The sequence below is a fragment of the Portunus trituberculatus genome, chromosome 3 (genome assembly GCF_017591435.1).
Source record: "Portunus trituberculatus isolate SZX2019 chromosome 3, ASM1759143v1, whole genome shotgun sequence".
NCBI lineage: Eukaryota > Metazoa > Arthropoda > Malacostraca > Decapoda > Portunidae > Portunus > Portunus trituberculatus.
In genome coordinates this window covers 2,388,269-2,402,414 of record NC_059257.1, presented here as the reverse complement: position 1 = coordinate 2,402,414, position 14,146 = coordinate 2,388,269, and the positions used below count along the sequence as shown (strand labels likewise).

At 39.6% G+C, this 14,146-nt stretch overlaps 1 protein-coding gene across 2 annotated transcripts; it reads right to left on the bottom strand.

The window, feature by feature from the left end:
- Window positions 1-254: 254 nt before the first annotated feature.
- On the bottom strand, window positions 255-4,929 carry LOC123509181. Of its 2 annotated transcripts, none has more exons than XM_045263379.1 (2): window positions 4,288-4,929; window positions 255-3,732 (listed from the first exon to the last, which is right to left on the bottom strand). In XM_045263379.1, exon 2 carries the CDS (start codon window positions 1,619-1,621, stop codon window positions 476-478), a length of 1,146 nt encoding a protein of 381 aa, XP_045119314.1. In that variant the 5' UTR covers window positions 1,622-3,732; window positions 4,288-4,929; the 3' UTR covers window positions 255-475. The 2 variants fall into 2 exon arrangements, with proteins under 2 accessions (XP_045119314.1, XP_045119323.1); XM_045263388.1 differs by having other exon boundaries at window positions 4,294-4,929.
- Window positions 4,930-14,146: the final 9,217 nt, after the last annotated feature.

The window sequence follows — 14,146 nt, the reverse complement described above, 5'->3', positions numbered from 1 at the left end:
GTCCTTACAGTGCTTCACTAATTCCAATAGAAGAATGCTGGAGTACGATGAAAGCCGCCTAGTGAGGCAGATAATTGAAACAATTCTTCAAATTGTCATATAAGTGCCAAATTTGGCATGCACATTATTTTTTAGCATTTTTTTTTCATCAAAGAACGTTAGCCACATAAAAATCCAAAATAGCGGCCATTTTTCAAGATGGCGGACATTACCGTCATATTTTTGGCTCTTTTAGTATATCTCTGGATCTTCTTAATCGATTTTGATATTAACACCATTTCTTACATTTTTGGCAATGTATAATTCAATTATGACAAATTCAAGGCTCTAAAAATCATTAAAAAAACACAAAACAATGTTTTTACCACATGTAAACACTATTCTGAGCAACTGCAGCTGCACATGGCCGTACAGCTCAAACCATACTTGTAACATTTGCACCGTCCGTGACACTGCGTCTTGCACTGGCATTTCGTCAGCTGCTAAAATAACTCTGAGCAACTGGTGGGAGTGCAGACCATAGGATGCTCCAGCAGTCTCCTTGTTTCCATCCCCATTCAGCAGGACTCTCCTCTTCAGGCTGGCACACCAAAGCCTGACTCCACATACATGCTGCCTGGTATGCAGTACGTCTGATGTGCTGAACAAGAGCTGCTCGAGTTGGGGGAATAGCTTGGTAGGATATCTGCTTCCTGGCAAACAGTTCCAGTCGTGCATCATCAACAGCTTCAGTTGAACTGGATCGGTCATACATCGTGACGACAAACTTCTCCAACATCACAGTGTCATATTCTTCAACGTCTGCAGGATAGCAGCTCAGTTTGGTGAAGACATCTGAAGCCTCAGGGCACACATCCCATGTCTGCCAGGCTGACTTTTTGCCATGTCCGCGGAATGCAGACACAGTGTCACAACCTGTGAAAGCGTGGAAGAAGAGCATACTACTACTTCTCTCTGGAGCGAGGGATGTGGTCAGCTCATGCACTGGGATCCACTTCAGATTCCATCCTTGGCCAAAAGCTAGCCACAGTTCCTGAAGTCTCAGTTCCTGTAATTGCGAGAAAGTGGCAACTGCGATCACAAAGACATCTGTGTCATTGGCACTGATCATTACTGTTTTGAAGTCCCCCTTTGCTGCATCCTTGGCATGTAGGAAGACTCTTGTGTCAGCTTCCTTGTGACTGCAGGGTGATATCCCACTGAGGCTAAACTTGGGATGGTTGCTGAGGGCATCTGGACCTCTAGTAACGATGATTCTGTTTTCACTATGGTGTTCTACCACTTTCTCAGCCAGGTAGGCAAACAGTTCAGTTTTGTTAGCAGAATGACGCAGAAAGTTGCGCCAGTTTCTCAGTAATTTCCCTGTCCCTGTGACCCGGCGTCTGGCTCCCTGACCTCGTTTTGATCTAGTTTCGGATTTGAGACTCGATGCCTGGTATGTGTGGAACACAATGTCAGTTCTATGGTACTTTCTGGAAAATGCATCGACCTTGGGAATTAATTCCATCTCAGCATACTTTGCAAATGTCTTTGACATTCTTGGTGGCAACGTGTTGATAAGAGCTGAACCATCAATGCTAATGACATCAATCACAAGTTGTGCATCAGGGAGTGTAACCATGCCCTCCAGCACGACAGCTAGCTGTGATTTCTGGCAGACATGCAACCTCCCTCCGTCACTAAGAGATGCTGGAAATGGCTGATTATCGTGGCGGAAGAATTCGTGTAGATCGCATTCTCTGTTCTGGCAGGAAATGAACAGTTTCGAGGAGTTGACAGTCTTCCTTCAGTACCTTCTCCTTTGCAATAGTGCGGAGCTTTTCTTGTTGGAAGAAGTCCATCTTTGTCTTCTTGATCGGTGCATAGAACGAACTGGTTTCTTCATGCTCTAGTGCCTCTAAGCGTGCCTCAAAGGATGCATTACCAGTGGAAAGGTGAGTAGCAATCCTTACAGCACTGTCTGAGGATGCTATATCCTTGGTGTCCAGGCTGAGCAGATCGCCTGTTTCTTCTTGAAATGGATTGCCCATTTCCTCCAGTGTGTTTGTCAACCTTCGGACCTTCTACAGAAAGCTTCTCTGGTCACTGGGAATCTGTTCAAGATGTTCCGTCTGCTTTAACACTTCCCTCAACTCTGACGTCTCTTCATACTGCGCAACAAGCTGTGACACTGCAGGGCCAGCAACCATCCATCTTCTTATTGTTGAGGGATCTTCAGTGATTCCGACTGCTCCACCGCGTTGGCTTGCTCATGTGCTTGGTCGATTGCCATTGCTGAGAAATCTCTGTCGGATTTGTGCACAACAAACTTCCTGGCAAGCTTCGGCAATTTGTGGGTGTCGCTCCTCCAAGGTCATTATATCTAACAGGTGTGTTGGAAGCCACCGTGCATAGTTCACATTGTTGTTTGTATATGTTTGTATATATGTATGGTATTTGAAGTTCATTAAAGGTGTAGAATCCTCTCAAAGGGGTTTTTCATAACAGGTACAAGTTCAAAGGACTCATGGGCACTGGCTGATTAGGCTTTCCAGCCACTTGACAGGGGTGACACTCCTTGACAAAGTGAGCGACGTTCGCCTTCATGTGTTTCCAGTAGAAGTGGTCTCTGAGCTGTTGCAAGGTCTTGCGAACTCCAAGGTGTCCAGAATGTGCCATTTCTAGCAGCTGACGGAGGCATTGCTGTGGGACTACAAGCTGATGAGAATCCCATGCCCCGTCATCAACATTAACATGAGGAAGTCTATATCTCCTCCATTATAAACCACTTTTCATAAAACACAACACCACTTGCATTTTAAAGTAAATTTTCCTCCACTGCAGTGTTTTTAAGTGGTACAATTTGTGGATCATTCATCTGTAGCTCTTTAAACTTATTCGTATCAACATCACTGAAGAGAATAGGTGAAGAAGGTTAAAACAAACGAGCCACATCACCTTCTGACACCTCAGACTCCACACTACTACTCTCATCATTCTCACTCATTTCATTGTCCTCCACAATCTCAGGAAGAGAATCCAACACCTTCGCCATTGTGCGAGTTACAGCACTTACATTAAAAACATCTGGATTCTGCTTCTCCAATGCTACAGTTTCAGTAATATTTAAAGGCTCAATAGTTACAATGGGATGAGAAACTTTAGCAACTGCAATATTATTCCCTAAAAAGGTCAATACTGGAACTGGTAGACTATCAACTACGCCCACATCAGCTGTTGCCTTCACTAGATCACAATTAAGATCAATGGTTACCTTTGGTAATGTATCAAATCCTGCAACTCCTCTTATCATAATACTTTCACAACTCTCCAGTGGTTTAGCCGTAGGACTGATAAGTAATGACCCAGTAACACCAGTGTCCCTAAAAATAGTAACATAATATATTTTACCATGCAGAGTAACATTACCAGAAAAAAAAAGCATGACTCAATTGGGGTACAAGTATAAGACAAAGCAACTTCACTTCCCAAGTGAGGTTTGTCCGCAGCTGGTGTTTGCTTTGTCTCCTCCACAACTGGACGAGTATCATGAGGGTCAGCCACACACGTCATTTGTGGGACTGGTTGTCTCATCTTGAAGCCTGCGATGAGAATGCATGTGGCTTTGCCAAACCACTCTTGTCATACTTAACAAAACAACAGTCCTCCAGATCTCCAGCAGAAATTACAATAGTAAGGGGAGCTAGGTTTTCCCCTGCGGTGGTTGTGGTTTTTTATAGGGTTGAGAAGAACCTGCAAAAAGTGCATTATTAGGATGCTGGACAGTGTGCTGAGTGTTATAGCGTGTTTGTTTAGGATGGTTAGTATTGTTAGTATTAGTGGGACGGTTAGTCAGATCTCGGGCAGGACCAAAGTCAGCAACACCAAACGCTGCCCTTTTGTTAACAAAATAATGCTCAGCCTTAGTAACAGCATATTTAATTTCACTGATATCAAATTCCTTATCCCTGAGCTAGAATTCTGTATCCTTTGGCACCTTTGACAAGAACTGTTCCACCAACGTCAACTGATAGAATTTATCACAATCAATCTCATCATCACCCGTCATTACATCACGGGATCTAAACCACATTAAATATAAATGATCCAGCCTAGTAGCAAAGTCCAAAATGTTTTCTCAGGCTTCTTATTCACTTTGCAATAATGTTGTCTGTAAATTTCTGGTGTGAGAGTTGAGATTTTAAAATTTCTGACTTCATGTAATCATAATCTGCGCACTGAGTAAACGTAAGATTATCATAAACCTTCCTGCCTTTCCTTTAAAAAAAAATTTGAACAATAACTGACTGTTACTTGGCTGCGGGTCGTTATCTCATCCGGGGATGTGGTGTGAGTGTGGGTTGGGAAGGCCTGCTCCCAGCTGCTGGAACCAGGGGAGTCCTAGATATGGCCCTCGCCCACGCTCGTGACACCAGGTTGACCCCTCAGCCAGCCGTATCATCCAGGTCCCAGGAGGCTGATGCTTTTATCAGCATCTGTAGATTATCTTTCATTGTGTAGAGACAAGGTACATCCTTAACTGCTGAGAAGGCGTGTATTAGCAATATTTATATAAGTTCATAGTTTAGAGACAGCCTTTGTGGAGAAACAAAATATAACATTCAATTTGACCAGTAAGAGAAATCAACCATCAATCATATTTTTCCATATATTCGCATTATAAGCCAGCAGTTTCTTTTCAAATTATTCTCAATATTCATATATGCAGTCAGAACACTTATAACTTTAAGGAAAGAATGAAGGGACATCATCCTGCCCACATCATAAAAGGTGTCGGTTGGAATTTCTCTAAAGTAGTAAGTAGTAGCCAAGTTAGTAATGCAGTCACTCCTACTTATCAGCCTTGAGTCAACTCATCTATCTTTAGTCTCTTGGGAAAATAAACATATCAATCTGTTCTCAACTAATATATAAAAGGGAACAACAATACACTTTTAGAAACATGTACACTGTCATCATTGTTTTCATCACATCATAACATAACCCTGAACTACTGCAATGGATTTATTGACCAACATCAATCTTTCTCGTGTAAGAAATGACTTCTTATTATATTTTGACACAACTTCTTCATCTCATGTTCTTTCTGAATCATCTTAAGGAGCAAATTCTGATCTTTAAATACACGACAATGATTGTTAATAAGTTAAGCACAGCAATCTCAATTTCAAGATAACATGAACCCATTTTGTTTTGTTTTACCTTTATCTTGCTTTATCAAATACCACACTACAACAGTTAAACACCTATTAATTCTGAGTTTGTGTTGCGTGCAATGTTCCTTTTCTTCGACAAATCAACATTTTTTTCTTTCTGATAATTACACTCTTTTAACAGTACTACTACTGGACGAAAATATCTATACCGTGATGTTTTTAGCTTTTAACACGAGCTCATAGAATCTTACAAAGGCACAAATTTTCCATTCAATATCCACATGAATTTAGGTGTCATAGTCAGTCATCAAGGAACTTATCGCCGTAAGGTAAGCCAACAATCTGATAAAAGAACACTCTAACCTTCCACCGTCGAGTACAACTCAAATTTTGCTCATGACTCATTATCGCATCTTGCTCACAATATAATGACTTGAAATATGTTTCTTTTCTCACCTTACTCAGCATCAGGCATTTCAGTGAATTCTCTTTTGTATAATTATCCGTAACAATTATAAGCAATTACTATTTCTTGTTTTACCTCATAAATTTTCTGTATCTCATTTATTCTGTGCCTCTAAATATCTGTATTTAATCTGTAAGCAGTGTTTCCTATCCCTTGGGCTAACATACCTTATCTCCCTTATACGTCGCTGACTGATTGCTGTGTGTCCCTCTTTAACTATCAGGCACTACAATATCTATCATACACTTTCACTGATTTCACTCTCTTATTAAATTTACTACCTTAATTCCTCCTCTTATACAATATCATAACAAGATCTTCAAAGATAAACCGAAATACATTTTTTTTAACCATTATACTGCTACCACATTTTCATAATAAGTGTGTCTTGTATTCGTGTATCGCGTTTCTCTGCTACATTTCAGCTCTACAACAACAAGAAATTTCGGTTTCAAATATACACACTCTAAACTCTTTAGTTTTCCCTCTTCGGACCTTACTGAGATGTTTCTGATATCCCTGCCATCCCTCCTTACGAATCACCATATTTTCACCTGACCAATTTGACCTTCACCCCCTTGACACTTCAAAATTTTACATCTTGTGTTCTCATCAACCCTACATAACATTTTTCACATAACATTCCTCAACATTTTTTTCCAGCTTAATAACGACATCATTTAGCAAACACATATCGCACGGTAACTCAACATTTATCTATCTAATCAACTTCCAGTGACATAATACATTTCCCTTTTATTTATACTTGCAATAAATTTTCTTTTGTATCTTTGTGACTTTGATATTTTCTGTATTGTTCTTTTTATTCCTTTTTATTTGCAATATTTAGCATTGAATTGTTTTATTTTTTATTTGTGTTTGTGGGCCCACTTCATAATTATAATCCTTGTGTTGTATACGCTCAAAACTCTTCCACACCTGGGTACTTGTCGAAAAGAACATCTGAGGCGTCTCCCATCGTTCTGAATTGGCTCATCCCCAGACAGGAATTACAAATTTATCCTTCGCATTTTCCTCTCTCCTTCTTAAACAATATTAACAACACCTAGACAGAGTAACTTGTACACTGCCATGCCCCTAGGTCAGCAGGAAGTGTGCAAGTTAGCTAGGCACACGCGTATACAAGGATCATTCACCATTATCTGACGCGTCAGTTCCCGGGAATTAAATAATGCACATTTACATTTATCTCGCAACATCTTACCTCATCAATTCAATTTGAGCATGCTCGACATAAACTAATCAATTCAGAAGTCACACCTGTATGTTTTACACTTTTTACATCTCTTATTTCATGGTTACTCCATTTTTATTTTTTTTCTCACCTTTCCAATATTTTACCTTCTTTATCCTCATTATTTTTCTTTTAACCATCTCAAGTTGCTTCTATACGTCTCAATTATACGTTACCCATTTTTCTTCTACCGCACAATAATTCCCCTTCCTTTCATGATATGATTTCACTCAACTGCAACTGCTTTTTATCTCATTTTCTCCTAGTATGCATTTCATTTCCACCATAAAATTTCCACACTATTTTTTTACGGATATCCTTTTCATACTTAATTTCAACATACTTCCATCATATCAATATATATTTCAACATACTCACCACTACCAAAATACTTATTTCTCTTTCTTCACTATTTCAATACCACTATCAACATCTGAGTTTCACCATATCTTCATGCATGGATCTGTATTCAATATACCCATAATTACCAATATACACGCTCAATATATTCACTATTTCCAATATACTCATTTCACAATTTCTTCACCCCCACCAATATATTCATTCACTATACTCAAAAATATTAATACTCTCATTTCGATATCTCTTCATGCAGCATTCAATATTTCAACATACAGTATTCATAATCATCACCATTGCAGCATGCCCAAATATATATTTCATATCAATATTTCACAATATTCAAGATTCATCTCCCTTCATTTCTGCATGCATCAATCTCTATTTCACATCAATATTTCACTATATTCAAGATTCATCTCCCGTCATGCTTCAACTTTGATATCCTCACAATTACCAATATTCTCACTTTATCCTCATTTTTCATGCATGAAATACACAGTTATCAACATACTCATCTCACTAGTACTGCAGGCCTCAGTCTATATTCTCAACATATATGTCTCACTATATCTCCAATATATATTCACTATACTCATTTTCCTCATGCTTCAAATATATATTCACTATATTCATTATCCTCAGCTTTAAATATATCCTCACTATACTCATTATCTTCATGCTTCACTCTAATTACTCAAAATATTCACCTTACCACATTTTCTGCATATATTCACTTCACTACATCCTCATGCTTCAATATCCACTCACTATATTCAGGTCACCAAATTACTCTCAACATATTAATTTCATCATATATCCATGCCTCGTTTTATATACTCAATATTTTTACTTCACCAATATTCTCAAAATTTCCTTTTCACTATATAACCATGCTGCAAATATATACCAACAATGTTCATGCCACCATATCATTCTCAATATAATAGTTTCACCATATATGCATGCTTCAATATACTCAATAGATCCAATTATTCTCAATATTTCTCTATATCATGCTGCAATATATACTCACTGTACTCATTATCCTCATATATACTCACTATTATGCATTCTTCAATATATTCAATATATTCAAATATTCTCAATATTTCACTCAATATTTCACTATATGCTGCAATATATACTCACTGTACTCATTATCGTCATATATACTCACTATTATACATGCCTCAATATACTCAATATATTCAAATACTTCCAATATTCCACTATACCATGCTGCAATATATACTCACAATATTCAATGTCATGTCACCACACCATTCTCATAATAAACTCACCACATCATATATGCATGCTTCAGTATATTCAATAGATTTACTTCCACAAATATCCTCAATATTTCCATCTCACAATTTTTTTCATGCTACACCATATATATTCAAGATAATCATCTCACTATATACTCTCACATCACCATACTCGTATTTTCATGCTTCCGACTTCTCAATTACTTGTTTCACCATTTTTTCCTGCATTTATCTCTCTTCCCACTATACTCACAATTTTCACTATAGCCATCTCACTGTTTCTTTTCCATCATCCCTATTTTCCAATAATCACTTTTCATGCAGCATTCATCAATTTATCTTTTCACTACCCTTTTTCATGCACCAATCTATCTTTCTCTGATTTTCAAATAATACTTTACACACCATATTTCATTATTCATGTTTATCTACGTAAGATAACCTCATTATAACACATTTCTCGCCTTTGAATATACTTCATTTCGATGTCAGCTTCAGCCATTAATATAGATTTTATCTAATTCGGGTATGTTAGATTTAGCCTGTGACCACTACAAGGATCTCTGACGTTATCTAGAGTTTTGACCGCCATCGTTCTTATCAAGATACTCTTTCAAACCCGATAATTCTTCTCCAATAATTATTATGGCCAAGTTTATTGTAAGTATACGCGGGATGTCGGCCTGTTAAGCAGTACGTTCTTGTAATGCCTCGCTCTCAACTAATTTAAACATAGACACTTCTCGCTGTTAAATGTCCGTGCTTACGGTGATTTTAAAGAACTCTTTCACCTCAACTTGTTAAAACCTATTCCTCTGCTTACGTTACCCTTTAACATTCTCTGTCACATACAAACTTTCTTTACAATAAAAATGATCAACATTTCAATATAATCAACATGTTTATTATCTTTCGTGAAATATAATAATAATTTCATTAACATTTGTCTACCTTTCTATACTCATTTTGTTATTCATATGGTTAAGTTCTTCATTTACATACTCAATCACTGCAATTTTCTGTATTACTTATTAACATAATAGAGACTGTAGTGGTCACTTAGCTACCTTTCCATCTACTCATATCAGTCACAGAGATAATCTCGTGAGTCAGGGTCCAGCCAATATTCCTTCAGTCACATGGTCTGGCACTGTTCCAACAGTGTTACCTGACTCTCGCCTTCCCTGTACTTTATCTTAACTTCCCCCTTTATATCCCTATGTTTCATAATACATGGCTGATCATTTTCTTGGTGCATGAATAAAATGTTCTGTTCTCACCTCCAGGATTTCCTTCTACCTCTGGTCATCTTATCAACTGAGTTTATCTATGGCTTATCACTCCTACGCTTCCGCGTCTCTCCCAGGTTCCCATACAACATTTATTAACCCATATAATTCCCATATTTCTTCCTTCAATTTACTCACCAACATTGTCGATATCACCTCCTCTGTACATACCAACACGTTAAAAGTTCAAATAATATACAATTCTTTCTCCATTAAAATAGTTACCTCCGCTGTTGTATCTTTACGTAGGGTGACTCACGCTTGCTTCATCCTCCCAAAATTTCAACATTCCTTCCATTTGCTCGTTTTATATCACAACTACTTCATATATATTTTTCCTTTTTCTCTCTATAAATATGATATTCATGTTTACCAATAAATGTCCCCAGGTCGGACTGCCCCTCTGCTGTCGACCTTGGGTGTCTTGACACTTCATCTAATACTTTCACTATCAATTTCTGCAACATTCGTGGCCTTCGTTCTAATTTTCAATCTGTGGAACACCACCTCTCCTCTACTAAACCTCATCTTCTCTTCCTAACCGAAACACAGTTGTCTGTGACTACTGACAGCAGCCCCTTTTCTGTTCCCTCCTACTTGCTCTATCCTCATTTTCAATCCAAAGCTGGATGTTGCGCATACGTGCGTAACGACACCACTTGCTCTCGTGCCCACAATCTTGAATCTTCAGAATTTTCTACCATCTGGCTAAGACTTCAATGTCACTCTCTAACTAAATTCATCTGTGCTGTATACCTCTCACCTAATTCCTCTGACTATGTAAAATTCTTTGACTATTTGACTTCCAAGGTGGAGCACATCTTATCTCACTTTCCTTTTGCTGAGATCTCCATTTTAGGGGATTTCAATGTTCACCACCAGCTTTGGCTTTCATCTTCTTTCACTGACCAACCTGGTGAACAAACCTTCAACTTTGCTATCCTTCATGACCTAGAGCAGCTAGTGCAGTTCCCTACCCGTATTCCTGACCGCCTTGGAGACACGCCCAACATTCTTGATCTTTTCCTAACCTCCAACCCTTCTGCTTACTCTGTTAAACTTTCCTCTCCGTTGGGCTCCTCCGACCACAATCTAATTTCCGCTACCTGTTCTATCACTCCAGTGCAGCCTCAGGACCCGCCTAAGCGGAGGTGCTTCTGGCATTTTAACTCTGCTAAGTGGGAGGAACTAAGGCAGTACTATTCTGATTTCCTTGGGATGATTATTGTTTTCATGTCAGAGATCCTTCTCTTTGTGCCGAGCGCATAACAGAGGTGATTATCTCTGGCATGGAGCTATACATTCCTCATACTTTCTCTAACCCTAAAGCTAAAAAGCCTTGGTTTAACTCTGCTTGTTCTCGTGCTGTCAATGATAGAGAGGCGGCTCACAAACGGTTCCGTAGCCATCCAACTGCTGAAACTCATGCCCTATATATTTCTGCCCGTAATCATGCCAAATCTATTCTCCAACTTACTAAAACTCTTTCATCAATAGAAAATGTCAAAGTCTTTCCAATTCTAACTCCTCTCGAGATTTCTGGCATCTAGCCAATAATATCTCTAACAACTTTACTTCTTCGTCTTTCCCTCCTTTACTTCATCCAGATGGCTCTACAGCTGTCTCTTCTTTTCTAAAGCTGAACTCTTCGCTCAAACCTTTGCTACCAACTCAACTTTGGATGATTCTGGGCATATTCCTCCTACTCCTCCACCCTCTGACTACTTCATCCCTAAAATTAAAATTCTTTATAAAGACGTTTTCCTGGCCCTCTCTGGCCTTGATTCTCGGAAGGCTTACGGTCCGGATGGAGTCCCTCCTGTTGTTCTCAAAACTGTGCTTCCGAACTCGCTCACTGCCTGGTCAAACTCTTTCATCTGTGTCTCTCTACTTCTATTTATCCTTCTTGCTGGAAGTTTGCTCACATTCAACCTGTCCCTAAAAAGGTGACCACTCCAATCCTTCTAACTACCGCCCTATAGCTTTGATTTCCTGCCTTTCTAAAGCCTTTGAGTCTATCCTTAATAGGAAGATAATGAGGCATCTATCAGCTCACAACCTTCTCTCTGATTGCCAGTATGGTTTCCGTAAAGGCAGATCTACTGGTGATCTTCTTACTTTCCTAACTGAATCTTGGTCATCCTCTTTAGGGACTTCGGTGAAACCTTTGCTGTCGGCCTTGACATATCGAAAGCCTTCGATAGAGTCTGGCACAAATCTTTAATTTCTAAACTACCCTCCTACGGATTCTATCCTTCTCTCTGTACCTTCATCTCCAGTTTCCTTTCCGATCGTTCTATTGCTGCTGTAGTAGACGGTCACTGTTCTTCCCCTAAAACTATCAACAGTGGTGTTCCACAGGGTTCTGTCCTATCACCCACTCTCTTTCTATTATTCATCAATGATCTCCTAAATCTGACTCAATGCCCTATCCACTCCTATGCTGATGATACCACCTTGCATTATTCAACAGCGTTCAACAGACGCCCAACCCAACAACAATTAAATGACTCAAGGCGAGATGCTATAGGACGCCTAACTTCTGATCTTTCACTTGTTTCTGATTGGGGCAGAGAAAACCTGGTTTTGTTCAATGCCTCAAAACTCAATTTCTACAACTATCTACTCGACATAACCTTCCAGACAACTATCCTCTCTTCTTCAATAACACTCAACTTCCCTCTCCTCTACATTAAACACACTCGGTCTATCCTTCACTAAAAATCTAAACTGGAAATTTCACATCTCTACTCTTGCTAAATCAGCTTCCAAGAAGTTAGGTGTCCTGTGGCGTCTTCGTCCATTTTCTCTCCTCCCAGCTGCTTGCTCTGTACAAGGGCCTTATCCGCCCGTGTATGGAGTATGGCTCTCATGTCTGGGGATCCACACACAGCTTTACTAAACAAGGTGGAATCTAAAGCTTTTCGTCTTATCAACTCTTCTCCTCTAACTGACTGTCTTGATTCTTTAAGTCACCGCCGCAATGTTGCATCTTTATCTGTCTTCTACCGCTGTTTTCATGCTGTCTGCTCTTCTGAACTTGCTAACTGCATGCCTTCCCCCTCCTGCGGCCTCGCTGCACAAGACTCTCTACTTCTTCTCATCCCTATTCTGTCCATCTTCCTAATGCAAGAGTTAACCAGTATCTTCACTCCTTCATTCCCTACACTGGTAAACTCTGGAACTCTCTACCTGTGTCTGTATTTCCACCTGCCTATGACTTAAACTCTTTCAAAAGAGGAGTGTCAAGACACCTCTTACGTTAACTGGACCCTCCTTTTAGATTTTTTTGTTTTTTCTCTTTCTCCTACTTTCCTCTTAACAGGGCCTGGCAACCAGCGGGATTTTTTTTTCCAACACTTTGTTTTCCCTTGGCCAGTGCCCTTGTAATGTAAAAAAAAAAAAAAAAAAAAAAAAAAAAAAAATATTTCTGCTTCATGAAAACCTCTCCTTACAATTTTCTATTACCTAACTTTCTGGCACCTATGTTCTTTACTCTGATTCAGTCTAATTTATCTTACCGTCTACAAGCTGACAACATTCTTATTTTTTACCAGTGCTATGGTTTACGTACGCCACACGGCTGCGGTTAGCTGCTACAGCTCACTAGACGGTTATTCTGGCAAAATCGCCAACTTTGTTACAATCAGTACAGTGGGGATTATAAAACACTCCACAGAGTCCCCACTACTATAACTCACAGCCGCCGTAACCCCCAGGTTCTTTCAAGGTCGCCAACAGTGTATAATTTCCCCCACTGTAAGGGAATCTCCTCAGCAACTCCTTCTCCTCCTGTACCCAACCTAGTAGAATTTATAAATGGTAGATGTTATGTGTAACAGGGCGAGGCCTTAATACCCCCTAGAGAAACCGCCCACAAGGACAATTCCACCCACTTCTCTATGAAGTATTATTGCCTCTCCACACGCCTTGTCCACAGACGGTGATGAATCACAGACTGTGACAACACGCGCAATATATATATTACTATACTATCCTAGTACAATAAGTGCTTACCAACACCTGTTAGACTGACATCCCTAGCCTACTACTACTGCAATATATGATGTGTACAGCACATCCGGTGATGTACACACAAGCCCAGACACCACCTACGGGTGACACCCACTATACACTCGTCCAAATACTTGTCGCAGACAAGTCTGGCGGACGACAACTACGCACCACTGGCCGACATGAAGCCTCTCAGCATTCAATAGTGTGCGTGGCTACTACCACTACAATACAGTATACTACTGAAACTATACAAAAAATGGTGGAGGCACACAGATGCCCACCAAACCCCACTGGTGACCACGGCCACTAACGAAACAAACAGGACGAGA